At 36.5% G+C, this 27,784-nt stretch overlaps 6 protein-coding genes across 10 annotated transcripts; 4 read left to right on the top strand and 2 right to left on the bottom strand.

Moving 5' to 3' along the window:
• Positions 1-14: 14 nt before the first annotated feature.
• LOC133790203 (uncharacterized) lies at positions 15-4,538 on the top strand. Its single transcript, XM_062227741.1, has 11 exons — positions 15-170; positions 900-1,064; positions 1,164-1,336; positions 1,531-1,952; positions 2,052-2,103; positions 2,254-2,600; positions 2,755-3,191; positions 3,285-3,450; positions 3,528-3,689; positions 3,771-3,859; positions 4,006-4,538. The coding sequence occupies exons 2-11, from the start codon at positions 952-954 to the stop codon at positions 4,166-4,168; spliced, it is 2,124 nt and encodes a 707-aa protein (XP_062083725.1). The 5' UTR covers positions 15-170; positions 900-951; the 3' UTR covers positions 4,169-4,538.
• Positions 4,539-5,313: 775 nt separating this feature from the next.
• On the top strand, positions 5,314-8,566 carry LOC133790202 (G-type lectin S-receptor-like serine/threonine-protein kinase At5g35370). Its single transcript, XM_062227740.1, has one exon. The coding sequence runs from the start codon at positions 5,619-5,621 to the stop codon at positions 8,223-8,225; it is 2,607 nt and encodes an 868-aa protein (XP_062083724.1). The 5' UTR covers positions 5,314-5,618; the 3' UTR covers positions 8,226-8,566.
• A 308-nt stretch (positions 8,567-8,874) lies between these two features.
• On the bottom strand, positions 8,875-11,143 carry LOC133790201 (uncharacterized). Its single transcript, XM_062227739.1, has 2 exons — positions 9,582-11,143; positions 8,875-9,469 (listed from the first exon to the last, which is right to left on the bottom strand). The coding sequence occupies exons 1-2, from the start codon at positions 10,491-10,493 to the stop codon at positions 9,218-9,220; spliced, it is 1,164 nt and encodes a 387-aa protein (XP_062083723.1). The 5' UTR covers positions 10,494-11,143; the 3' UTR covers positions 8,875-9,217.
• A 920-nt stretch (positions 11,144-12,063) lies between these two features.
• LOC133790200 (translation factor GUF1 homolog, chloroplastic) lies at positions 12,064-19,136 on the top strand. The gene is made up of 22 exons (XM_062227738.1): positions 12,064-12,432; positions 12,523-12,699; positions 12,813-12,899; positions 12,998-13,054; positions 13,136-13,201; positions 13,476-13,538; positions 13,623-13,667; positions 13,809-13,909; positions 14,140-14,236; positions 14,369-14,440; positions 14,836-14,990; positions 15,095-15,152; positions 15,493-15,573; positions 15,693-15,779; positions 16,000-16,071; positions 16,246-16,380; positions 16,493-16,566; positions 17,085-17,172; positions 17,995-18,072; positions 18,219-18,294; positions 18,372-18,412; positions 18,953-19,136. Exons 1-22 carry the CDS (start codon positions 12,136-12,138, stop codon positions 19,046-19,048), a joined length of 2,103 nt encoding a protein of 700 aa, XP_062083722.1. The 5' UTR covers positions 12,064-12,135; the 3' UTR covers positions 19,049-19,136.
• Positions 19,137-19,910: 774 nt separating this feature from the next.
• LOC133790198 (MACPF domain-containing protein At4g24290-like) lies at positions 19,911-23,297 on the top strand. The gene is made up of 7 exons (XM_062227735.1): positions 19,911-20,366; positions 20,462-20,700; positions 20,822-21,014; positions 21,242-21,307; positions 21,691-21,883; positions 21,996-22,162; positions 22,343-23,297. The coding sequence occupies exons 1-7, from the start codon at positions 20,091-20,093 to the stop codon at positions 23,027-23,029; spliced, it is 1,821 nt and encodes a 606-aa protein (XP_062083719.1). The 5' UTR covers positions 19,911-20,090; the 3' UTR covers positions 23,030-23,297.
• A 126-nt stretch (positions 23,298-23,423) lies between these two features.
• Positions 23,424-26,842, bottom strand: LOC133790196 (probable LRR receptor-like serine/threonine-protein kinase At5g63710). 5 transcript variants are annotated; one of them, XM_062227730.1, is made up of 11 exons: positions 26,712-26,842; positions 26,214-26,397; positions 25,993-26,126; positions 25,780-25,851; positions 25,557-25,700; positions 25,369-25,434; positions 25,188-25,258; positions 24,950-25,096; positions 24,516-24,857; positions 24,044-24,438; positions 23,424-23,946 (listed from the first exon to the last, which is right to left on the bottom strand). In XM_062227730.1, the coding sequence occupies exons 2-11, from the start codon at positions 26,328-26,330 to the stop codon at positions 23,635-23,637; spliced, it is 1,800 nt and encodes a 599-aa protein (XP_062083714.1). In that variant the 5' UTR covers positions 26,331-26,397; positions 26,712-26,842; the 3' UTR covers positions 23,424-23,634. The 5 variants fall into 5 exon arrangements, with proteins under 5 accessions (XP_062083714.1, XP_062083715.1, XP_062083716.1 ...); XM_062227731.1 differs by lacking the exon at positions 26,712-26,842 and adding an exon at positions 26,597-26,704; XM_062227732.1 differs by lacking the exon at positions 26,712-26,842 and adding an exon at positions 26,510-26,528.
• Between the last annotated feature and the right edge of the window lie 942 nt (positions 26,843-27,784).

Genomic DNA, 27,784 nt, shown 5'->3' with positions numbered 1-27,784 from the left:
CTATAACTAAATCATTTTTATTTATTTGATTCGAAACAAAAGAAAGAGAGGAGAGTCGAAACTAGTCGACTCAGCCGGGTGGTTCCTTCCTCTCTTCCCTTCTTCTGCGCCTCTAATCTACAGGAGTCCCATAGTCTCCTTTTTCATCCTCGTCTTCTTCTACTGTAACTGTAAGCTTCAATCTTTCATTTTTCTTTCTATCAAGAAATGTCTTTTCCATGTTAGTTGATTGCTTCTTCTGCTCGTGGCGGGAAAGCTGTTTTTTGCGGTTTATTTCTTCCATTTTTGACGTTGTTATTGGGTTGGATTTACATTCCTGTTGTGGTTATGGATTTAGTCTTCGTTTAACGTCAATGCAGTGCAATGCAATGCAGGGCAATGCCCCTTGTTTTTCTCAATCTCGCGCCAATGTCAGCCACCCCTTTTGTCTTCCTATACGAACCTCACCCACCTCGCGTTTCTAGGGTTTTCTGTTTCACTTTACGCAATTGGGAATTCCTTTCATTTCCCTTCTTAATAGTGTGGATTCGATGGAAGGACTTAAATTCTGGGTCCTTCTTCGCCTTAGTTTTGGTTCGTTCCTATGAGTTTCGTTTCGTTTCCAAAGTCCAAACCTTCACGCTTTTCATTCTAAAGGTTGCTTTTTTGCTTTGTTTTAGGGTTTCTGCAATGATGAGACTTTTCTTCCATCAATGAACCAGATTGAGCTTACTCTTAAGTTTTATTCTTAATTCTTAATGGAAAGTTCTAATGTGTTTTTGGATTTTAGTTTATTTTGCTTAGATTTTTTTCAGGAAAGGATATTAGCTAATGAATGTTGAATAGTTGCTTCAGGTTTAGCTAAATGCCTGTGGTTTATTTGTCTAAGGTTCTTAAAAATTTCAGTGATTCTGTTGCAGGAAGTGGCTTAGCATCCAGGCAGGCTGTTGTTGCTGCTCAGCTTACTTTAGGATGCCCTTGTTAAAAAGAACACCTTTCTCCTTGGCGGAATCGCCTAAGGATCTCGAGCCAAAAGAGCTCATATTCCAAATTCGTTTCACAAAAGAGATATTCAGGGATTATAAGTATCCTTTTATTGTTTTGTTGCTTTGTCTTCTTTATATCTATTGCTCATATATATTTTTTTAATTGATATGACTGTTTGTCTACTTAATGTCGATCAGTGAGTACTTGAACCAGATTAATCTTTATCGCCAGAGAGTTTGGACGTGCAAGGCCACTGGGAAGACTAACTTGACTTATGAAGAGGCTTTGGTCTCAGAAAAACGTGCTACCGAAAAGGTGCAGCAGTTTCCCAAAGAACTAGTGGTACCTGCACTACGAATCATCCAATACAGTGAGGACTAACAAACCAAATTCTTTTATCCGTTTATTTAATATTTTTATTTAGAGGAAGGGGGAATGCGGTTAGTTGAGTTACTGAGATGATATATCAAACATTTTACAATATAATAGACGACTTTGTTGTGCTGTAGCTGTAGTATTTGTGCACTTCTACATATGCCACTCAATTACTTCTTATCTTGGCAGGCATGCTTTCATTGAGAGATCTTGCTCAAACCTTAGCTGCAAAGTTGCAAGACCATGTCTTCGAGGGTGCTGAACTGTATGCAAGGAAGGATGATAATGAATATCTATGCAGAATTTTGAAAATTGTGGAGGAAGGTGATGTAGTTAGATATATGGTCGCATGGCTTGATCGGAATAAGAAAGTTGTTGAGAATTCAACTTTGGATAAAAAAGATTTAATACAAAAGAAACTTCCTTTTAGTAGAGATGTTTGGAAATCGTTTATTCGGGAATCAACATACAGAAATGTTCCTTGGGTCCTTCATGATAAACTGGCGCAAAAACATGGAATCTCAACTGTAATTCCTGAGGAGTTGAGAAGCAAAGTTTTCCTGCAGAACGGGGTAGTAGTGATGTGCAGTAAGAAAAGAAAGAATAGTGAGGTAGAAAAAAAAAATAACTTGGTAATTTTATAGGTTGCTTTTCCATTTTTATGGTGAAAATATGATATTATTGCCGTGTCTCATAATTATCATTTCCAGGAGGGAGAAGATAAGCATGGAAAATCTAAGCTGAAGGCAGTGGAATTGAAAGGTATAAACTTGTAATCATAAGATTCATGACTTCTCGTGACTGGGTGGGGAAAAATGTATGTTTTTTTAGCAGATTTCAGTAATGAGCGTTGCAACCAAAAAGTTCTCATTTCATCTTATTATCATTCGTATCTTGTGTCTTATTTTGTAGAAGAAGATCATCCAAGTGTGGAACCTATCAAATATCCAATTGATGACCTCTTGGTGCAGCCTGGCGCGGATGATCCAGTCTTTACTGATCGACCTGCTCCATCAAGGGACTTTAATGTTCCAATGGAATGTGTTGGAGATCTCCTATTGATCTGGGATTTTTGTTCATCTTTTGGTCGACTGTTGCACTTGTCCCCTTACTCTCTTGAAGATTTTGAAAATGCTATCTGCCACAAGGAGAGCAATGCCATTATTCTTGTGGAAACTCATTCTGCTCTTCTGCGGTTGCTCATAAAAGATGGGGGCAAGTATTTAATGGCAATACAAAAACGAAATCGGAAGTTAAAGGTGAAGCACCCGACCACAGATCTTTTATATTTTGTATGCTTGTTTTGTTATATGAAGATATAATCTGCAATCCATTTGCTTTACTTCATTTGTTTTCCAAGATGCGTAATTCCTTAAATTTTAAGAATTCCTTGATGTTGTCTTTTTGCACCAGATTACTTTAATGACCTGGACAGAGTATTTGTGTGATATGTTAGAGATGATCAAGATTCCTGAGTTAGGTACTTGCACATCAACTATTAAAAGGGGGCATTATGGCCTTTTAGATACCCGTGTAAAATTAGGAATTCTTCGAGAATTGGTTGATCAGGTGCTGGAAACAAGTGTTTTTAGAGAGAAAATGGATGAGTTAGTTGAACAAAGGCAGGTCTTAGGGGCCGCAAGAAGGGAAGAAGCTTTAGAGGAAGCCAGAAAGATAAGAGAAGCAAAAGAACTGTTGAAAGCCGAGTCACATGTCAACGGAGTGACAAATTCAGAGAGTGTAGAAAATGTATCAGCTAATGGTTGTCACATAAGGCAGAACGGGGACAAGGTTAAGAAAATAAATGGTGAGGAGTCTCCATCTGAACAGGACGATGCACAGGGCAAGAGGTCTGGGTTCTATTTGATAGCTTATTGTACGATTACTTGTCTTTAAGAAGTTTCTTTTTGTTTGAGGCTTACTTTCTTCTCTAACATTAACAGTGAGAGCAAGAAACCAGATACCCCATCAAAGAAGATGGCCAAGAAGCATAATGGGGATGTGAAAGCACCAACAGAAAATGGCAAAGACTCATCTAGGAAGGATGCAATGAAACAGTTGGAGAATGGCCAAAAACAAGGAGCAGTGAGAAGAACTATAAAACAAAGAGTGCGTAATATCTATTTTCTTAGCTTCTGTCTTTTTGTGTACATTTTCTTCTCTTTCTTATACCATTTTGAAAACAGAGAGAATATTATGAACGGGAGATGGAGAAACGTTTTGTCTGCACCAACCCTTTGGGTAAAGACAAACATTATAATAGGTATTGGTGGTTTCGGCGTGATGAGAGAATATTTGTGGAGAGTTCCGATTCCAAGCAGTGGGGATACTACAGCAGCAAGGAAGAGGTATTAAGGGTGTTTTCCTAAAACATGTACTGATTTGTTTATGTACTTATCCTTACTGCACTTGACATTTTTTTGGGACAGCTCGATGCATTGATGGGTTCACTAAATTGCAAGGGGGAGAGAGAGTGTGCGCTAAAAAAACATTTGGATAAATTTTACGTCAGAATAAGGTGAGTGACTGTTCTTGAGAAGTTTCCTAATTTATTGTAAGAAATTGTGTTTTGTCTTGTATTTTTGCTGTATCAACTTCAACTAAAAGATTGCAGTTCTTTGTTTCATCCACATGACAATGCTCCTTTCTAATGTGTTATTGCAGTGCTGAACTGCAAAAGAAAACAAAGGACGTGATTCAAAGCATTGCATTGGAAGAGGCCGTGGTTCGAAGATCCACACGTGTACGAGCTCCGCCAAGGGAAAATCGAGCTAATGCTTTCACAAGGTATGTTAACAAGTGGAAGGAAGAGAGAGTGAGTGAGTGAGTGAGGGAGTCTGATCTGGAGAATAGCAATAGGGAAGAGAAGTTGATATATGCCCTTATGTTAGCCATAAATAACAGTAAGTAACAGCAGCGATTGGATATAAAAAGAAAGGAGACAATGCAATGCATGCAACCAGGGTCAGTTGACTAACACATGTTATTTTGTTGTGAAAGAGGGAAAATGGGTTGTCAATTTTTCTGACCCATTCCTCTCTCAACATATTTTGTTAACTTCATTTTTGTAAGTGACTTGGACATTCAACCTTAATCATTGCAAGTAGATACATATGTCCACATTCTTGTCTCCTTTCTTTCCCATTTTGTAAAAATCAGTGCTACGTTTTACTAATTCCACATCCTACTTATGTCCATTGTTTCTTGCTTTCTTTTACCGTCGTTTTCTCTCTCTCTCTCTCTCTCTATATATATATATATAGATATTTTTGTTAATTTCAGTTTTATGCTTTTATCCATAAAGTTTTACTATTTTGGGTCCTGAGACAAAATCATGAAATGATAATGGAGAGCCCATTCAACATATCTGGGCCGAGCAAGGCATATGATTATATGAGGTACAATGAGAAAGATTTGTGTTTTTGTTTAAAATAAAGTTTGGCAATTTATGTAGCAATAGCAAGTAGTAACCGCGTTCTTCATCTTTATGATTATGCCCCACAAGTCACTATCTTTTTAGTTTAAGAAAAGAAAATTGCTTTTTTCACATTGTCAGTTGTATAACTGGTTTTTCACTGCCAGTTCATGTCCTATGACTTTTGTTATATGGTGTTGACTAAAGGGCAATACAAAGTTTTAACATACTAAGTAATCTCTATATCATTGACAAAGTCCATAGGCAAAGAGGTCCACCATAGTATGAAACTACGAATATTAGGCCTATTTCTTATTGGGAAATATCACCATGTTCATATTTGACCCCTAACCATTATTTATTTATTTTTTTTGTCGGGACCTTTAACCATTTATGAATTGAGAGTTTACGCATTTTCTTTTGTTGACATTTAGTTCAACAGATTGCTGAAATTGGCAGTTATTCGAGGCAAATACTAAACGACTAAAATAGTTAATGATTTGATTTGCATGATGCAAAATTACCCTAAAATCATATATTAACATGACAATTTGGTTTAGGTTTAGGACCAAAACAATCAAATTGACACACGTGGCATGTGATGGTCCTTTGACGCGTCTTCTTTGTCTTGTGTTATGTTGTGTGTGTCGGTATGCAATGTAATATCTTTTTCAAATGCATTTATACATGAAAACAACACCAGCTGTCCCTCTTTTTGACTTACGTCCCCATGCACATGGCCCCATTATTGACATAATCACACCGTTCAAAACTCTCCAACTGCTAAGGCTAATGCTAATGCTTCTGCTATCTTCTCTTCTCTCTCCAATCCAATCTCCAAGCCCCAAACCCCATTTGTTGCATGGACGCCTCGATCTTCTTCTCCATCTCAATCTTCCTATTCTCCGCCGCATTCCTTCCACTCCCCACCTCGTCAGGACCCATTACCGTCCACTCCATCACCCCAAACTTCACAGCCTCAAACTTCAAATTCGTCGACCATGGCGGCACCTTCTTGGTCTCCCTCAACGGCTCATTCAAAGCCACCATCACCAACTCCAAATCCCCTCTCCACCTTCACCACTACTACCTCTCCGTCATCCACGTCAGCTCCTCCGCCGTCGTTTGGTCCGCCAACCGCGACGCTCCCATGTCCCAGTCCTCCCTTCTCTCACTCACCACCCACGGCCTTAGAATCACCAACGACTCAACCTCAGCAACGACAAACCAACTCTTATGGTCCACACCCAACTTCACCTCCCGAGTCTCCTCTCTCCAACTTCTCGAAACTGGAAACCTCGTATTGCTCGACGACCAAAACGTCACCCTTTGGCAGAGCTTCGACTACCCGACTGACACCATCGTCCCCGGCCAGCGCTTACGCGTCGGCAAAACACTCGTCAGCTCCAAGTCACCAGACGACATGTCAAGCGGTGACTATCGCTTAACCGTTACTGATGAAGACGTGGTGCTGCAATGGAAGAAAACGACGACGTATTGGAAGCTGTCCAGTGACGCGAGGGATTTGAAAGACTCCAACGCGGGGGTATCGTTCGTGGAGTTGAATGGCACTGGTTTGTTTGTGTTTGGAGGTAATGGAACGAGGGCTGTGTTCGATATAATGCTTGGAGCTTCGGTAGGTTTTAGGAATATGAAGTTGGGTGATGGTGGGAGGTTAAGCATAAGCAGATTCGTACGTAACAACACCTCGGTTGAAGAGTTCACGGCCCCATCTCAACACTGCCAAGTTCCTTTGGTTTGTGGAAAACTCGGCCTTTGTAGTGGCGCCACCAACTCTGTACCCTATAACTGTGCTTGTCCGCCTGGTTTCGACAGCAAAGTTCACCCCGCTGGCGCCGATTGTGTGCCCGCCAATGCATCCCTTTCTTTAACTACTCCTTGTAAAACCAACAACGGTTCCACTACTCTTCAGCTCAACTCATCTCTTTCGTACATACAACTAGGCAACGATACGAACTATTTCGCCAATGATTTTATGGACCCTTTGAAGAAAAATGTCACTCTATCCGTTTGTCAAGATCTATGCTCCCAAAACTGTTCTTGCTTGGCCATTTTCCATGAAGCTTCTTCTGGTTCATGTTATTTGATTGAGAATGAACTAGGTTCACTCACCAGGTCTAGCCCTGGTACTCAGAACGGTCGTGTGGGATATATAAAGACTTTAGTGGTGGCATCATCTTCGGCTGTTATTAGTAGCAATGAGAACAGACTTAGTTTTCCAATAGCTGGTTTTGTACTCATACCCTTGTCTGGTTTGGTTCTTATAATAGCTGCGGTGCTCTTAACAACCCTTTGGTTAAGAAGATATAAAAAGACTTTTGGACCCTCAAAAATTGCAAGATTAGAGCGTTGGGACTCATCTTCATCGAGTGAGTCAGAGGACATATCAATCCCTGGTTTACCAGTGAGGTTTGATTATGAGGAGCTGGAAGCTGCCACTGAGAATTTCAAAACCCAAATTGGCAGTGGAGGATTTGGGACAGTCTACAAAGGTACTCTTGCTGACAAAACTGTGGTGGCTGTGAAGAAAATGACTAGTTTGGGAGTCCAAGGAAAGAAAGAATTCTTCACAGAAGTTTCCATCATAGCCAACATCCACCATGTCAATCTGGTTAGCTTGAAAGGGTTTTGTGTGCAAGGAAGCAAGCGTTTTCTGGTGTTTGAGTTCATGAACAAGGGCTCATTGGATCGAGTTCTTTTCGGTAATGGTGGTCCTGTTCTGGAATGGGGAGAGAGATATGAGATAGCCCTTGGAACAGCAAGAGGACTTGCTTACTTACACAACGGCTGCAACCACAAGATCATCCACTGTGATGTCAAGCCAGAAAACATTCTCTTACATGGAAATTCACAAGTGAAGATATCAGATTTCGGCTTGTCAAAGCTGCTGAACCCCGAACAGTCTGGTTTCTTCACCACCATGAGAGGGACAAGGGGTTATCTAGCACCAGAGTGGCTAACAAACACTGCAATCACAGACAAAGTTGATGTGTATGGTTATGGAATGGTGTTACTCGAAATCGTTAGAGGAAAGAAGAACTACTTGACATCATTATCATCATCAGAGCGTTATTTTCCTTTGCTGGCACTAGAAATGCATGAGCAGAAAAGGTACTTGGAGTTGGTGGATCCGAGGTTGGAAGGGAGAGTGTCGAGTGAGGAGGTGGAGAAGTTGATAAAGATAGGGCTGTGCTGCGTGCAGGAGGACCCTGCGCTGAGGCCGAGCATGGCTGGTGTGGTGGGGATGTTGGAAGGGGCAGTGGCCTTGGCCGAGCCAAGAGCGCAGTCACTGAATTTTTTGCGTTACTATGGGAAAAGAATGAGTGAGACTACTGAGACATCTTCTTCAGTTGAAGTTGAAACAGGGAACAAGAATGAGTTGGGATTTTGGAAAAATAATAGTACAAGTAGCTACATTTCTACGGAAGAGCTGTCTGGTCCCAGGTGATACATATATATATATATATATAATACATAGATATGACATGAGATTGTGCTTCTCTTTCTATATACTTTTGTATTCTCTTCTATTCTATTCAGTTCTTAGTTATTGATAATATAATGTAAATAAAGTGTATTCCATTGCCATTTCTACTTTGTAAATAAAACTCTGGTTAAAGAACGCTACTACACTAGTGAGTGAGTGTTTCTTTCTACTTTGTTAATTATAATCAGTAGACTGTAGCTTAGAGTAGTATGTCAAGAATTTGCATTTCAATAGGAAGAGGAGGAGAGAGTTTGACAAAAGAATTTTGATATATTTTTGGACTGAGTTGTCCTTGAGGATGAGGTATGTGGTTATTTATTATTGTTTTATTATCTGCATCAGTTAAGATATGCCAATAATATTCTCACAATACTTCATCTTTTACTGCCAACTGAATTATATGCTTGCAGTAATGGTGTTGCTTGAATCACTAAAGTTCATTATGAGCGAAACATCACAACTGTTGGAGTAATTACAGATTATGCCAAATGGACCTATAATGTTTAATTATATATTAAGTTGAAGTAACTTATCATAGAATAATAATAATAAAATGCAGCCTCAGAATATATTCCAAGAGCAATTTTTAGGTTGCTCATGAAGTTTGAAGTTTGCATTCAGAAAATTTGCTAATAAACTTCATATATCACGTTCATTACAAAGGGAAGGTGTAGTGATGTCAAGTTTGTAGTAGACCAGACAGAATTTGCAACAGTTTATAAAATAAGTTCACAAAAAAATATAAGAAAGAAACCCAGAAAGACTATAGTACCATTTTCTAAAACTAATAAAGACACCCATCCCAACTCATAACCAGCAGTTACAACAATATTTTGAAGCAACTAAAATATCTGCTTTTTGTTAATAGATAATGTCTATAGAGAAGGTGAAATCCACATCAAGGAGTCCTTCAAATCTGACACTCTTTCAACTAAAGAAAATATTTGAAGCAACTAAAATATCTGCTTGTTGTTAATAGATAATGTTTCTAGAGAAGGTGAAATCCACATCAAGGAGTCCTTCAAATCTGACACTCTTTTTGTTTCTAGAGAAGGTGAAATCCACATCAAGGAGTCCTTCAAATCTGACATTATTTCATGAGCTCTTCTTTCAGCGGTACGATATTTAGTAATAACTCTGAGATGCTTCCAATTAAGCAAGGGCGAACGGCATACCCTCTTCAACTTTTCTGGCCAAATGAGAGCCTTCATGCAAACATATAAACATTTTAGGCACTTAACATATGGTAAATACACTAAAAATACGTATTGAAATAAGGCCACAGAATAAAATAAAAATATAACATAATGCAAGTACCTCGTATCTTTCAACATGTAGGCTCACAATATTCCAAGAGCAATTGAGATTCAAAAGAAAATTTAACATATCAGTAAACCAGACTGCATCATAGTCAGCATACATAAACCCCCTCGACTCCTTCCCATAAATTACAATTTTTCCACTCAACCGATTAGATGGCTCTATTGATATGCTTAGATCAATATGACCTTTGTAACAAAAGTGTGCTAATTCTGGAGTTGATTCAATTGTAATATTGCTCTTGGTCGAGTAAGAATTCTTGAAATTGAAACTTTTCAAGTGTTGAGTCGAGATTCTGAGATGGTTCATATATGAAATGCAGTCGATCAAAGTCAAATTCTCAAGAAGAGGATTATTAGAAATAAGAGCCTGTAATGATGGCTTGAATTCATCACTACTAGTATCATCTAATGAGAGATTTCTAATTTTCTTGCAAGCAGAGATATCTATTATATTGTAGACGGACACGGAATCACCATTTAGTACCAAAGATTCAAGATTTATGGCTTCAATTTGTAACTCATCAATACAGTCAGCATATATAAGTTCCAAGAACTTAAGGCTTGAACTTCGCAGTCGAAGCTTATCACCATTGCATAAGAAATCATAATAATGTACCCTCAACTTCTCAAGAGAAGGACAACCCAACAAAATCTTACATAGCACATCATCTTTTGCAGTTTCTGAATGCTGAACAAATACCAGTGACAAAGTTTTTAAAAATGGAAAACTAAGGGAATAGGAAGGATCCAACACTACACTTTGCAACTCCAGAACAGTCAAATATGTTGCATTGTCTAGTGTTTTGGGTAAGCAGTAGATGTCGGAAGTGTAACTGCCTATGAGAAGATGTATTTCCCTGACCTTATTCTCAACCGCAAAAGCTAACCATTTATCTAGATGGGGCATCCTTACTTGTATGATCGAAATCAATCTCAAGCTTAAAACTGGTTATGACTGAATCGCCTATAAAGTAAATACCTTTCTTGCGGTGTTCCAAGTATTTTTCGACATAATTGTAAAGCTTTAGCTTTTCTCGGCGCTGTTCCGATTGGGTAGTAGTAGTAGTATTGGAGAAAAAGAGTGTGGGAACTGAATACCAGATGAGCTTCCAACGCTTGGAAAGAATGCATGTCCGAACCACATCTTCAGTGGGGAGAAACGACATGATGTGAAGGAGCACTGCATCAGGTAGTTTCGAAATTCTGTCATCATCGCCCATTGATGATGATGATGATGATCTCCTTTTAACCCCTCTTTTCACGCCATTGTTATCCATTAGTTGAAATCGAAAACAGACAGACCCAAAGTGAAGGTGGATTTTGATTCGTATAGTACTAGATTTTGTTCAAGCAAGGATTTACGAAAGTAAATTTGAGCATAGAAAAAGAAAAAGTAGAAGTAGAGATTGGTTGGTGTTTAATCCTTACGGTTTCTCTTTCTTCAAATCAATCAGAATGAGGGAAGGCCAGACATGCATCAAAGGTTTGAGATTTAGGGCTTTGAATGTACGAAGCGGAAAAGGGTTTTCACGACGAATGAGAGTGAAAGACAAGTGCAACAATGGAAATATTAAAGTAATTTCGGTGAGGTATTTATTTATTTATTATTTGACAAATTCGGTGAATTGATTTTTTTATAAGAAATTTGTGAAAAATGTCTTCTTTTTTTTAGAAATTATTATAGCTTATTTTGATAATTTTTTTTGCAAAATAATATTTGTTTAAAATTTGACTAGTTGTCTAAATTTTTCAAATAATTATCTAAAGTTTTCAATTGACTATTTGAATTTTTCAACCACCTATCTAAATTTTCGACTTCCTATATAAATTATGAAAAATTATTTTCCAAATAATTATTAAAACTAAGTTAGAATACAAATTAATTTTTAAAAATATGTCATTTTGCCAAAGAATTATTTTTTATTACTACACAAAAATAATAAAATTGCCGAGAGTTACTAATTATTATGAAAATAGGGCCTCTTATCAAAATGATATATTTTTTAAAGTTATTTTGCATTCTATCTAGTTTTAATAATTTTTTGTAAAATAATTTATCATAATTTAGATAAATAGTCAAAAATTTAAAAATAGTCGAAAAGGCAGCCAAAAAAATTTAAACAACTAATTAAATTTTAGACAAAAGCCATTTTGAATATATCACTAAGGTATATCACTACTTATTATATAGTAAAATATATTAAATATTTCATGTATATATTATTATTATATTTCTTATAGTATTTTGTTATCGGAAATGTAATATTCACTTATATAAAATAAATTAATTAATATCAATAAGATATTATTTAAAATATGCCATGGAGAATTTAATGTGAAAATATTGGAGAAATGAATTAATTATTGATAAGCATACTAAAATAGTCTTTGCCATTCTCCACAAGTATGAGTAGGAGGGACTTGGGAGGGGCATTTTAGTCATGACAATAATCTCAAAGTGTGTTGTGTGTGGCTATGATATTGAATAAGAATTGAGCCTTGTATTCTTCTCAGCTTCAGCTTCTCTCAGCTCAAGCTCACCGCCAGTTATGGCCGCGGAGCTCTCTTCCCAGGCGCTTCTTCTATCCACCACCACCACCACCACCACCACCACCGCCATCGCCACTCTTCAACGTTTCCACAACCATATCACAATTACACCCACTGCCACTCCCTTCTTCTCTCCTCTTCAAATTTCCAAACTCTTATCCCATTCCCACTCTCACTCCTCCACTCTTTCCCCACGCTTCCCGCTCTCCTGCCACGCAGCCGGAACTCAGTCCCCTCCAGCCTCCGCCGCCGATATCGAAGTCGCCATCGAAGTCGGAAAGGATCGTCTTTCAAAGGTTCTTTCTTTCTTCCTTCTATATATGTACTTGAGTTGAGCCAATTTCAGTTGCTAATAAATATAAATATGCTCTTTTGTGTGCCTTCAGGTTCCCATTTCCCGTATCAGAAATTTCTGTATTATTGCACATATTGATCATGGCAAGTCCACTCTGGCAGATAAGCTGCTCCAAATGACTGGTACTGTACAGAAGCGTGAAATGAAGGAGCAGTTTCTTGATAACATGGATTTGGAGAGAGAGAGGGGCATCACTATCAAACTTCAGGTTTCTAACACTTCCTATGAATTCTTTCTAAGTTTTGACAATTGCCCACTTACGCTAAGCTCATTTTTTTTCTTTTTCTTTGGTATCATAATCTTCTTCTTGTGTCATGTCAGGCTGCTCGTATGCGTTACATGTTTAAAAAAGAGCCATATTGTCTCAACTTAATTGATACTCCTGGTCATGTGGATTTCTCCTATGAGGTGTGTACGTACATTAGTGTGCTCTTAGTTTGATGAGTGTTGTTGGTTGGTATTATACTTACTTATAGGTATATGTTGCTGTTTTGTTTATTTGAAAGGTTTCTCGATCTCTTGCTGCATGTGAGGGTGCCCTTCTTGTTGTTGATGCTTCTCAGGTGATTAAAAATCTTTCATACACCTTTTGGATTCATCATTTGTTATATCATCTTATGAGCGTTTTCTTTTTCTTATTTAAGGGAGTTGAAGCACAAACTCTGGCCAATGTTTATTTGGCATTGGAAAACAACCTTGAAATCATTCCTGTAAGTTTGTTTTATTATCTTTTTGCATTTTTAATCTATTTCTAGCATAGTCCATGTTTGCAAAGATTACATTTTTAACCCCTGCAGCTGGTTTTTACAATTTCTTTTCCTCTGAAAGAAACATACGCATGCTTTATTCATTTTTCTTTTATTAAAGAGAAGATCTTTTATTCGAGCATAATAGTGAAATCCCATTTTTTATAAAGAAAGAAAGTGAAGGAAAGAGTTATATGTTGCTATGAATATCACAACAGTGTAAATCTCTTAATTGCAGGTTCTAAACAAGATAGATCTCCCAGGTGCTGAACCAGACAATGTCATCAGGGAAATCGAAGAGGTTGCTCAAATATATCATAAGCTTGTGTTATCTGTTATTTTTTGTTGGTCAAATATTAACCGACTCTTTCTGTTTCTTTCCTAGATTGTTGGTTTAGATTGTAGCAATGCAATTTATTGCTCCGCAAAGGTTGGTTATTTGTTGCTTTTTCCACTAAGTGAACATACTACATGCAGCTATCTATGTTTTGCTGAGAAAATGCAATTCAATACTCCACAAAGGTTTGTTCTTAATATAAGTTTGTGCTTTGGTGGTGCTTTTTATATGTAGGAGGGGATAGGTATCACTGAAATATTAAATGCAATCGTGGAGAGGATTCCCCCACCTCAAGATACTGCCAGTAGGCCACTGAGGGCTTTAATATTTGATAGGTAGAAATTTTGTATGTGCTGTTATTATTATTTTATGGAAGAAGAAGACATGCCACCATCTTTAAAGTCAGGCTTTCAGTGTGCTCATGTCTTTTTCTCTGTGCCTGTAATTTGTTTTATCATTATAATAAAATGTGTTGAGTGAGACTTGAATTTATTGCAACTGCAGTTAAATTTGGAATAGGCTTTTATAATAAGTTAAATATGTATTTTCTTTTAATCTTGTGCAGTTACTATGATCCATACAGAGGTGTGATCGTATATTTTCGAGTTATCGATGGGACAATAAAAAAAGGTGATAGAATTTACTTTATGGCCAGTAACAAGGTAAATGTGTTTTCTATGAATTTTCTCTCTCCTTTATTGTATTACAAGAATTGCTCCACTTTTTATTTTGTTTTAACTGTACTCACAAGCAGTGTTTAGGACATCTTTCTAACATATTTTCTTAGAATGCAGGACTATTATGCTGATGAAATTGGAGTGCTATCGCCTAATCAGTTACAAGTTGAAGAATTGTATGCTGGTGAGGTAATGTTCTGAAAAATTGTTCTTCGTTAACTTTTAAGATACTCTTAAATTGTATATCTATTTCTGTGGTTTTTAATTAACCCTTTGAGGCATGTGCCTGCATATGCACATCCTTGTACAAACAAGCATACTTGGATTTATGCAAACACTTTGTCCCCTGTTTATGCTGCATTGGGTTGAAAATGGGAGCTTGGTTTAGGGGTTCAAACTTGTTTTAAAGAAGATGGTGGTTTGGAACTTTGGATATTGATTGCCTTACTGAATCAGAATAACTTTTAATATTTACTTGAGGTCGTCAAGTGACTTTGAAGAAGAAATTCTCACCAAACTTTTGGTTTATATGTAATTTTGAAAATGTGCTTAGTTTTTCTTCACTTTGCTTTGGTGCTCTACAGGTTGGCTATATATCTGCTTCTATAAGATCAGTAGCTGATGCACGGGTTGGGGACACTATCACTCATTATTTTAGAAAGGCAGAAAACTCATTACCTGGATATGAGGAAGCTACACCGATGGTGTTTTGCGGCTTGTTTCCTGTTGATGCAGACCAGTACTATTCTCTTGGTTGTTATTTGCTAATTTGATTTTTAAAGATGGATTTTAGTGATCTCTAATACTTTTGGTTTCAATCAAACCTCTGTACCTTACTGGCAGGTTTCCTGAATTACGTGATGCACTTGAGAAACTGCAACTTAATGATGCTGCTCTGAAGGTTTGTATGACTAGTAATGTACATGCTATATTATGATTTTGGCCGATGAGTGCTTTCCATTACTTGAGTGTCTAGAGCCTTGATCCCCATTGCTTGTGACAATTTTTTTTATGAAACTTTTATATAAAGTGTGACATTCTAAATTAAGTGATTATCTGAATTACTTGTGAGGCTAATGCACTTACTGCATAACCTTGACATGATTTTCTTTGTATGAATACTTTTATGTTAGTATAAATGTATACATTTTATATACCTTACTGCTTTTCAATAGCTAGTGGATTTTGACAGCTTGCAATAAAATAATTGCTTTTTCCTTTGCAATGCATTTGTTTTGCAGTTTGAACCTGAGACCTCAAGTGCCATGGGTTTTGGCTTTAGATGTGGGTTCTTGGGTCTTCTTCACATGGAAATTGTTCAGGTATCCTTTGTTTCTACCATTTGTTCTGTTATGAAAGATGTCAGCTCTAAGCTGCACCTGTTGCTGATGTTTTCTTTTTGGATTTTGTTGTGTGTTCTTACAAGCATTTTACTTTACAGGAAAGGCTTGAGAGAGAGTACAATCTGAACCTAATAACTACTGCTCCTAGTGTTGTATACAGAGTGAACTGTATAGATGGTTCTGTAGTAATCTTCTCAACCCTGAATTCTTCCATTTTGTTATAATTTGTTAGCTTCAAGAAATATAAAAAGAGAAATTCTCATGCTTAACTTAACCACTTTCCTTCTAAAAATTATCCTCAAAGGCCGTGTTAAATTTCTAGAGGCCTCTCATAAATCTCCTCTTTTTTATCTGGGATTATGTTGTGTTAATATCATTGATCTGTTCTATCTGAATTTCTGGTAGATGGAATGCTCAAATCCATCTATACTTCCTGAACCTGGAAAAAGGAAGACAATTGAAGAGCCTGTTGTCAAGGTAGAAATAGGATATATTATATTATATATATATATATTGCTTAATGTCTTTGTTTGGTAATTGCTGATAAACATTCTGTTTTACTGATTGTTCTGAGAATAAATGTGGTTTTGTTTTTTTTATTTGGTGTCATGCTTGGTAAAGTTATATATTACTCGGAATTCATATGTACAGATTGAGATGCTTACGCCGAAGGATTATATTGGTCCGCTCATGGAGTTGGCTCAAGAAAGAAGGGCAGAGTTTAAAGAAATGAAATATATAACTGAGAATAGGGCATCACTTATCTATGAATTACCCCTAGCAGAGGTCTGTTTTTCTTCTTTCTGTCTCTTTTTCTTTTTACAGTCCACTTGGCTGGCTCAAGTAACTTGTAAACTCAATTAACTGCTCCCCCGCTCCTTTTTTCTTTCGTTTACAGATGGTAGGCGATTTCTTTGACCAGCTGAAATCCAAAAGCAAAGGTTATGCAAGCATGGAGTATACTTTTATTGGGTAAATGCAGCCTCTTGGTGGTTCTATAACTACAAAAATTGATGTTTAACTAAATTTTTTTAGTAATTGTTATTAACTTGTACTTATCTGGGCAACTGACATCAGCTTAAGAGAAAGCTCAACGAGCAAAACGATAAGTGATCACTAGGAGCATTAACCTACACCTATAAGGAATGAGCCTTACTAAAAAGTTTGTCTTCTTAGAAGAATTCCCTACTTTTTTAATATATGATAAGCCATTTGAACCTAATAATATGTAGTGGCTAGTAGAATATTAAACTAGGAACCGAATATCTGAACTTTCATTTGCTCCTTTATACTTTGTTAGGTATACCATATATAGGCTTGGCTAGCACCAGAATTTTATTGACTTACTGAATGTATATTGTTTTTTCAAAATGAATACAAAATGTGGGAGAGAATTTTTTGGGGGTGGGGGAGCATCACAATGAAAGGAAATAAATAAGTGTTTTTACATAAATAGATTAGATGCTTATTAAATTTTATGTTGACTTCAGGTACAAGGAAAGTGATTTGATAAAACTTGACATTCAGATCAATGGTGAACGCGTGGAACCATTGGCGACCATTGTGCACAGGGATAAGGTAATCTTAAGCTATGTTTGCCCCATTATCTTCATAATATTTGCAATTAAAATATCTTGAAAGAAATCAAAGGTGTGTTTGGAAGTAACTGTATAATTAACAAATCCTAGTAATTACACTATTTTATAAAATACAATGTGTTTGGATATCAAGTAATAATTACTTATGAATTTCTATTGTCATGTTTGGTAAAATAGTTAGTAATTACACAAAAATAATATTATGTAATAAATACTATTTAAAATTGATAGTATTTAGTAATTACACCTAATTTTTATGGGGCTATGAGAATTGGAGAGTGTAATTGAGACCTCTCAATTAACTCCAATTACATGATTATTGTGTAATTACATAGTAAGAAACACGTCAAATCAAGTAATTACTATAAATTACACCAAATTCCAATTCTAGAGTGACTTTCCAAACGCAGCCTAAGGATCAATACTTTGCATCTTGGTGACTGTCAAGTAGAATCTTTTTCTAAGTAATTAATTAATCAAAAAGCATCAAAGAAATAGGAAAAACAACAACAATTTTTTAAGTTGATTACGGGTGACCTGAGAACATAGTTTGTTGCAGGTTTTGTTCAACACTTCTCTTTTGTTCTTTGATATTCTTTTTTGGCTGAAGAATTGTTTGATATGTTTATCTTTGAAACTGTACGGTAACTTTTAAGTATGAGATTGTTTTGACCAAACTTTTGGCTCAAACCATTTTAAAAGAGACTAAACAAATACTGTGCTGCATATTGTTTTTTAATGTAATGTTTTGTTAACATCACTGAGAAAAGTTAACAAAATCAAGGCAATTAACTCTTTGTAGGCATATGGTGTTGGAAGGGCTTTGACACAGAAGCTCAAGGAGCTTATACCGCGACAAATGTTTAAAGTCCCGATTCAAGTAAGACTCATTCATCTCTTGCCTTATTATCCAACAATGACTACACTATTGTAAAGACCACTTCTTAAGTTTTAGCTATGTGTGAATGCCAAATTTCATGAATTAGTGATAATTAGGCTGATTATTTATCTATCAATGTATGATAGGCTTGCATAGGTACAAAAGTGATAGCTAGTGAAGCTTTATCAGCAATCAGGAAGGATGTTTTAGCGAAATGCTACGGTTAGACATTGACTTATCTTTCTTTTTTTCATTTTTTTAATGTTTTTTTTCCTTGTTACTTAACACTGTATATATAGGAGGAGACATCACAAGGAAAAAGAAGTTGCTTAAAAAACAGGTAAGTGATTGCTTCCTTGCTTACTTTCTTGCTAGCTATGCAAGTACTTTTCTTCAAGTATAGTAAATATTGATATGTATATATACATATATATATATATATAGGACAATTTTTCTGTAGGGGCTTCACTTTAAGCCTTTCCGGTAGGGCTTTCAGTGTTTCTCGACCCGTTAACAATTTTCGGCGCGATTTTTTTTATGACCGTGTGTATTGTAGCTATTTAGAACATCCTGCAAATTTTCAGAAAATTCTGAATAGTTTATAGTACTGAAAACTAGGTTCAAACATGTTTTTCACTCGCATAAAAAAAATTAGTTACGCGTGCAACAACATGTTTGAACCTAGTTTTCGATATTGTAAACTATTCAGAAGTTTATGAAAATTTGCAGAATGCTCTAAATAGTTACAATATATACGGTCATAAAAAAAATCGCGCTAAAAACTATTCAAGGGTTGAGAACACTGAGAGCCCTACCAGTAAGACTTAAAATGAAGCCCTTATAGTAGAATTCTCCTGTATATATTATTTACTTTGACCAGGCTGAAGGGAAGAAGAGAATGAAGGCCATTGGTAAAGTGGATGTTCCTCAAGAAGCTTTCATGGCCGTATTGAAACTTGAAAAGGAGGTATTGTGATTGTGAATGAGATTGGTTGTTCATATATGAAATTTTTGTAGCAATATTCATTGCCAAACTAACATTATCAATGGAAATTCATACCAAACTTGTGCATATACATATATATAAATATATTTGTATTTAAATTTTATAAAAGTAGATGGAAAATCTCTTGCAAAGTCACATAAAAGTGAAATGGTGAAGTTGGCAGATGGGGAGTTCGTTCGTTCATGTTTCATAGTTATTTCCATACAAAAAAAAAGTAACTGTCAGAGCAACAGGAGCAGCAGCATGCATGCAAATTTCGACGTAATTTCATTAAAAATAAAAAACAAAAAAGATATGTAAATCTAAAGAGTTCTCGGAAACTTCGGGATTTGAAACATTCAGAAAATGATGATGTCATGCTGTTGTTGTTGTTCTTCTATTATTATTATTATTATTATTATTCACATGTGTACTATTTTGATTCCAAAACAATAAATATAATCCTCTGTTTCTCAACAACCATACGACCTCCACCACCACCGCCAAATAATTGGTCAACTCAACGACCTTTGTATATCTCAACTCTTCTCTTTTTTTTTCTTCTTAAAATAAAACAAAATAAATAAAAGAAAATGATCTTAGTTAGTGTATCAGTGTTTTTGTAATGCTAAAATTACAACTTAAATTATTTATTGAGTGTAACACTATCTTCTTCATCCACCAACAACAACAATATTAATAAATCAAAGAGTGAATGCAAAGACCCCTGTTTTTTTTCTATCTTTTTTAATATATAAACAATGGAGGAACAGAGTATGCCCCATGCAGCCGACCGTACGCGATTCTAGGCACTGTTTCAGCACTCATCCTTTGACTTTCTCTCTCTTCTCTTCTCCTTCTTCCTCATCTTTCCAAGCCTTTGACCAGTCCCCCCGCACTTTCTCCTTCTTCACCACCCACTTCCTCTTCTTCGTCACGCTTTCTCTCTCTCTCTCGTCTTTCTCTCTCCACATCGGGCTTTTGGGATATTTTTGGTTGGAGTAATATCTTCCAAGAGGTTGTTCGTTCAGACATGGCTGCCAAGGCTCGTTCCGCCGCCCAGAAAGCCGCCGCCGAGTCTGCCATCCGTTCTATTGGTTTGGGTTTTGATCTCACCCTTGACTTGCGCCTCAAGTATTGTAAAGCTTCCTCCTCCTCCCCCGACTCTCGTCTCATCGCCATGGGTGACCGGGTCGTTCGGGATATTGCAATTCCCGGCGGTGTTTGTATCCCCAACGTTCCTAAATCCATCAACTGCGATAAAGGCGAGCGCATGAGGCTCGGCTCAGATGTTCTCTCTTTTCAACAGGTCCGTTGCTTTGCTAATTTGGTACTTGGTACCCATCTCTCTCTCTATATCTATAGCTATATACATGATATAATTTTATTGATTTGGTTGTGTAGATGTCAGAGAAGTTTAACCAGGATCTATCACTTTCTGGGAAAATCCCAACTGGTCATTTCAACACTGCTTTCGAATTCACCGGAGGTTGGCAGAAAGACGCTGCCAACACCAAGGCTCTTGCCTTTGATGGAGTTTATATCACTCTCTACACCATTGCCCTCGACAAATCCCAGCACCTTTTGCGTGATCATGTCAAACAAGCCGTTCCCTCCTCATGGGATCCTGCTGCATTGGCAAGGTTGGCTGATTGGCTCTTTACTTCTTTCTATTTTTGCTCAACTGACTGTTTGAAAAGTTTCTTATTTTTCATTTAAAAGCTTTGGCTTCAAAGTGTTTGTTTTAATGTTTTTCATTTACAGGTTTATTGAAAAGTATGGTACTCATGTAATTGTTGGAGTGAAAATGGGAGGAAAAGATACAATTTATGTGAAGCAGCAACATTCATCACCACTCCAACCAGCTGATCTACAGAAAAAAATTAAGGACATGGCTGACAAATTGTTTGTGGATGTACACAATAAGAATTCTGATAAATCCAATATGAGAGACAAGGTTTGAACCATCTAATACTCTGTCCTTTCCGCCAATGAAAAAAAATGATAACGGATTGAACATTAAAACTAACATGTTTAGCTTCTCTGAGCAGTTTAAGATTACACAAAAGTTTCTCAGACTTGATTTAAGCAAATTTACATATTTACCTGGAAGAGAATGTCATAGTTTTTGTTATACCTATTTTGTTTAACCAACTTATTTTAATCTTCTTCTTTTTTTTCCAGTTATTCCAGGACCGGGGCCGAAACATCATGGACTCTATTCCATCCAGTTCTTATTCCTGTATAGAGGTACAGATTCAGGAAGAGACTACTGATTCATTATGCTTGTTTTGTGTTTCCAATAGTTTCTAGGTTATCCATATGATTCATATGAACCTTTATTTATTTATTTTTTTTATATAATGAAAGGTTTTAACAACCTTTCAATTTAAGGTTAGTAACATTAAATTATTTGAAAAGTTTCCCAATCTAAAACTTTACTGTATCCAGACATGTAATTCCAATCTAAATTCAAGTTTAAGTTACCTCCTCCATGTTAGATATGGTACTGCATTCTATTTCTTAGTGTTTCTACTTTTTATTTTCACTTCCATGGCCTTCTCAAACTTCAGTTTTAAAGTATCACTTAGATCGTTTAGTGTTAACAGCTTATGTTTTTCTAAATATTTCAGATGCAAGATACTAAATTCTCCTGCAAGAGGAAAGGTGGAAACTTACAAAAATATCTATCCCACGATGAGTGGTGTCAAACTGTTTATTTCGATCCAGATGTAATCTCCATGTCTTTAGTTCCCATCACATCATTGCTGAGTGGCATTAATGGGAGTGGATTTTTAAGCCATGCCATTAATCTCTACCTTCGATGTAAGCATGACCCTTTCATATTATAGTACTCCGTTTGATTCTCTATTACAGTGCTAGTATGAACCATGAACACCGTTTTGAATTTTGTTTTTCCATTTTCTGGATTCTGCAGATAAACCACCAGTCGAAGAGCTGCACCAGTTTTTGGATTTCCAACTTCCAAGGCAGTGGGCACCAGTATTTGGTGAGCTTGCCCTTGGTCCTCAGAAGAGGCCACAAGGTGGTGCATCTTTGCAGTTTAGTTTCATGGGGCCTAAGCTCTATGTTAACACAACTCCGGTAATTCTACTTGTTCCTTCTTTTTTTGTTCATAAAACAATAATATAGATGAATTGCATTCTTGAGCACTGTGGTTTCTGATATAAGAAGATATAAACGTTGCACAGCCTTTTCTACTTTCCCTGTTCGCCTCATCTTGTCTTTTTTCTTATCTTAGTATTGTTATGATGATTGTTATAGGTTGATGTGGGTAAGAAGCCGGTGACTGGTCTTCGCTTGTATCTAGAAGGCAAAAGAAGCAACTGCTTAGCAATCCACTTGCAGCACCTTTCATCGCTGCCGAATACCTTCCAACTCCAGGAGGAAGTAAATGGGAACGTTTCACGCCCCTCCTCTGACCGCAGGTACTTCGAGAAGGTTCAGTGGAAGAGCTTCTCTCATGTCTGCACAGCCCCTGTTGAGGCTAATGATGATCTGTCTGTTGTCACTGGGGCTCACTTTGAAGTTGGAGACTCCAGTTTGAAGAAAGTTCTATTCTTGAGACTGCATTTTGCTAAAGTTGTAGGAGCAACAACTGTGAGACAGCATGAGTGGGATGGTTCCCCTGGATTGGGACAGAAATCTGGAATCATTTCAACATTGATTAGCACTCATTTCTCGACTGCTCAAAAACCTCCTCCAAAACCTTCTGACGTTAACATGAACTCGGCTGTGTACCCTGGAGGCCCTCCGGTTCCATCCCAGGCACCTAAACTTCTGAAGTTTGTTGACACTACAGAAATGACTAGAGGACCACAGGACTCTCCTGGATATTGGGCTGTTTCTGGGGCAAGACTCGTCGTTGAAAAGGGTAAAATTTCTCTCCGGGTCAAGTATTCTCTTCTAACCGTGATCTTACCTGATGAAGAGGCACTAGAAGAGTTCTGACAAAACCGAATTATTGAAAGGGGAAGCGAGTGAAAGAAGGAACAACATAGGCATGTATGTGTATTGTAAAGAGAACTGAAATGGTTTCTTGGACTTGTCAAACGTTTCAATAGGAGAAAGAAAATGTTCGGAGATTCAATTAGTTGTTGTATATAAAATTCACTTTATTTCTTGTAGATGCTTCTTCTGGGGTGCTAATATTTGAATATTTAGTTTGTAAGATTAAATTTTTTGAAAGAAAAAAAACTGTCCAAGAGCTAGTTCTGTATTCAGAGTTTTTTTTTTTTTTTTTGCTATATTTGCCAGTTTTTATAATAAACAACAATCGAAAAAGAATCTGAAATAGCAGATACAAGTTATATATGCATGAAAAAAAACAGAGAAGAGACAGATCAACAAGAACCATAAGCAAACACATTTACTAGACTAGAGCAACAATTAGCTGCGTGTATAATAACAAGGCTGTAAGACTTAAATATGCAGATTACAGACTTGAAAGTTTCCTTTCTTTCTCATTTCATATAGTTTTCCTTCCCTTCGGTTTCCCTATCCCATATAATTAGTTTTTTTTTTCCCTTTCTATAAATTTACATATGATGAAAAGCCTATCTTGCTTTGGACAACTGGATAGCCTCTTGGTCATGTGTGGTTTCATCCAACCAAGGAAATTGGTGAGGATGAAGTGGGAATTCTTGATTTCTTATATGTTCAAGCTGCTCCCACTCAGCCCATTTCTCAGCCAGACCTACTCCCTTCATCATTGTCACAACTTTAGCCATTGTTGGACGCTCCTCCGGCGATGTCTGGGTGCAGAGCAAAGCCACCTGAATGATTGTCTCAACTTCTTTTAAGTCATAACTTTTCAAGTTTCCATCCACTATATCATGCAGCCTATTCTCTCTTTGCAACTTCTTGATCTGTCAAAAGGCCATAGCATAGCCACAACAATGCTAATTACCAATTAATAGTCTGCAGCCAAGCCAGTGAGTTATCACATGAGATTAAAAAACTTACATGGTCAAGAAGAAGAACATCCTCCTCCTCTTCAAGCCGTGAGAAATCTATAGCGCGCTGGCCAGTGACAAGCTCGAGAAGTGTTATCCCATAACCAAAAACATCTGTCTTCTCTGATGATTTTCCAGTGGATAGATATTCTGGAGCAATATGACCCATTGTGCCTCGGACCTGAGTGGTAGCATGAGTCATCCTTATATCAACCAACTTAGCCAGACCAAAGTCTCCAAGAACAGCTTCAAAATCATCATCAAGCAAGATGTTTGCAGCCTTTAAGTCTCGATGTATAATCTTTGGATTACAATGCTCGTGCAGATATTCCAAACCATTGGCTGTACTAAAAGCAATACGCTTCCTTGTTGGCCAGTCCAAGCCTTTCTCACCCGGTTTCAAATCTAAGGCATACATACATACATAGCTGTTAGTAGCTAAAAAGTTGAGGACATGAATGGCAGACTAATAAGAACAATACCTCTCAAGCGGTATGCAACACTGAGATTTTGCATAAAAGGGTAAACAAGGATTCTCTCAGTTGAGGTTGTACAAAACCCGATCAAATGCAATAGATTTCGGTGGCATGCCACACTAATGAGCTCAACTTCTCTGAGGAATGCAGCCTCACCACCAGGACTATAACAATCCGCAAGGCGTTTCACTGCAACCTTAGTGTTGTCTAGCAGGAGACCTCTATACACTTTTCCAAAGCCTCCTTGTCCAATCATGTTGCTCTCGCTGAAGTTGTCTGTAGCGAGCTGAATTTCGCGCAAAGAAAACCTTCTCAACTGGCCTAAGGAGATTTTGCAGTCATCTTCACCTAAATTTTTATAAAAAAAAAATGACTATTGTCAGCCATTGCTTATTCTACACTACTAAACTCATTGCACCCTTAAGCTGCCAAAAGTTTACCAGCTACATCAACGAACACATCTTCTTTGAGTTTGCTCTGGCGAAGATGGTATCGATATGCAAAGAAAGCTCCAATGGAAAAAAGTACAAAAGAAGCACAACTTGCAGAAGTCAGAATAGCTCCAATTTGTCCCTTGTTGGTTGAAACTGTCAACATTTTTAACAACCGAGTTCAAACTAGATCATAATGCATAGAAAGTAGACTAAAAGAGTTGAAGAGCACAGTGAGTAAATCAACCTTGAGGATGATCGCTTGAAACACAAGGTTGCTCCAAGCTAGAGCCACAAGAAAGATGTGTTCCTGTAAAACTGGCAAAATTCTATAACTTTAAACATCATTTATGTAATCAACTAGAGAAATATGTACAATGCAGACATCATTATGTGATGAGATAAACAAAATTTGTAATGAAATTTACTTGAAAGTGGGAATGGAATAGAGTTGCGTGGGGATGCTTCCTATCAAGTCATTAGATGAAAGGTCCCTACAATTCAAACACACACACACACACACACACATATATATATATATATATTCATTATAGTCAGAGTGGAAAAAATCAACAAAATAAGACAGATTCAGCAGAGGGAAAATTTATAAGCTTACAAATGTTCTAAACTTGAAAGCTGAGCCCATGTCACAGGTATAGAGCCACTGAAACCATTGTTGGCAAGATTCAGAGTCTTTAGTTTAGTTAAGTTGGCAATGTAATCAGGTAAACCACCTCTCAAACTGTTGTTCTGAAGGTCTCTGCATGAAGTTTTTTTATTTATTTATTTATTTATTTTAATATTTTTTTTAATCTGTATTGGCCAAAATGATAACTTACAAGGAAACTAAAGATTTGAGTCTAGTAATTTCTGGTGAAAGGGTTCCTGTAAATCCAATTGAAGGCAAGCTCCTGCAAAGTAACATTCACATACTGAATCTACTGCATGCAACCTATACAAATAAAGCAGTAGCAATCTCATAAAACTGGAAAGAACTTAATCAATAGTGAATCAACATTTATAACACTCCAAGTGGCTGTGCTTGCACTTACAAGGATACAACCTTTCCACCTAGGCAAGTCACATGAGACCAACTGAAACATGGGCTCACAAGATTGATGTTCCAATCTGTTATTCTACCATTGGAATCATTCAGTGACCTCAGCAAACCAGACAGAGCTATAATCTGAACAAAAACATCAATATAATAATAATGATTATGATTCATTAAGCACATCTCTAATCTGTTAATACTAAAGAAATTTGAGCTTACTGCTTCTATATCAGGATCTTCTATTTGAGAACTGGTTCTTAATAACAGGAGAAGAAGCATAAGCCATTTTAAGTTGAGCTTTATTGAAAGCCAGTTGGAAAGTAGTAGTCCAGGCATGTTAGTTTCCCCCCAGAGAAAGAAAAAGTAACCACAGAGAGATCTTGGTCTTGTCCCCTTTAGAGTTCTGATCAAAACATCACAGAACAGTTTGTCAACTACCAATGTAAGAGTTCTTACAATGCAACAGTACTAATTATAAGCCAGACATGTATATCATATTTAAAGCAGCACATAACAATATAAGATACTGAGAAGAAAGTCATCAGGGCTTTAATAATTAACATATAAGACATATGAATAGATAACAATGGTTCTAGACATACTTGTTTGAGTAATTAGAATTGCTGGTCAAAGTAGGCAACTGGTAATAATTTTTCTTTTTCTTTAAAAAAGAGAAAGAAAGGAGTTGATAAAAGTTGGAAGAAAACAAAAACTTACTCGTTTCAATAATGGCTCTTGAATCCAAAAGGAGAAAGGGATATCATGGTTAGAAGGGGGAGAAAAAGAAGAAGAAATAAAGAAAGAAAAAGGCAATAATTACTCCAACTTTCATGAGTGTGAAACATCAAATAAAAATGAAAAGATGGCTCAGTGAAAAAGGGTCCCACAAAGCAAAGCAAAGAGAAAAGAAAAAGTTGGGAAGAAACCAAAATAAAATGTTAGAGGCCAATAGGTGTAGAATAAGAGAGTGAGGTAGTACTATAGTATACTAGTTGTAGTTGATGTGTTTGGTTGGTGGTGGTGGGAATAAGAATGAGAATCCCACTAAATATGTAAATGGGTTGTATTATCAATCTTTTACATTTATACATTTATATATATATATATATGCTTTTGCTATGATAATCCCTATCATTATTAGGATTATCCCTTTGGCCACTATATATTAAGCATACTATACTCTATTATCTATAGTAGAATTTGATGCTGATCGGATCATAGACAAACTTCCACCCCCATTATAATAATCATATTATTCTCTTTGTTTATAATCATGACATTTTATCCCGTACACATTTCAACTCTCTTTACATTAATATATATAATATAAGGAATTTACTCATTTATTACCGCGTGTTTATGCAAAATATCATTTTGATAATTTCTTTTTTCAATAATACTAGATTTGATTAATAAAATTATGTAAATACGACAAAATAATCATCGATTATATGTAATTAAATAATTAAATTTGAATTTGAAACTTATATAATTTAGAGCAGTTTGATTTCAAAATAAAAGATATCAAATGAGTATTATTGTAAACACAAAGTACCAAAATGATACTTTATAAAAACAATGGTAACAATTAGTTACCTACCCATATCGAGTAGGTGGGAAAGATTTTTGGAAGTGGGGAAGCCAAGTGTCGAGTTGTTAGATACATACATGATATGAGTATATATGTGTATATGAATGTGTGTGATATATGATAGGATAAGCTTATCTTATGGAGTACGTAGTAGTAGTAATTATACAAAATGATAGAAACTCATGAGTTGTACTTTGTA

Source organism: Humulus lupulus, chromosome 7, assembly GCF_963169125.1.
Source record: "Humulus lupulus chromosome 7, drHumLupu1.1, whole genome shotgun sequence".
Classification (NCBI taxonomy): Eukaryota; Viridiplantae; Streptophyta; class Magnoliopsida; order Rosales; family Cannabaceae; genus Humulus; species Humulus lupulus.
Note: the sequence above shows the minus strand (reverse complement) of the source record. Positions and strands in the feature narration are given on the sequence as shown.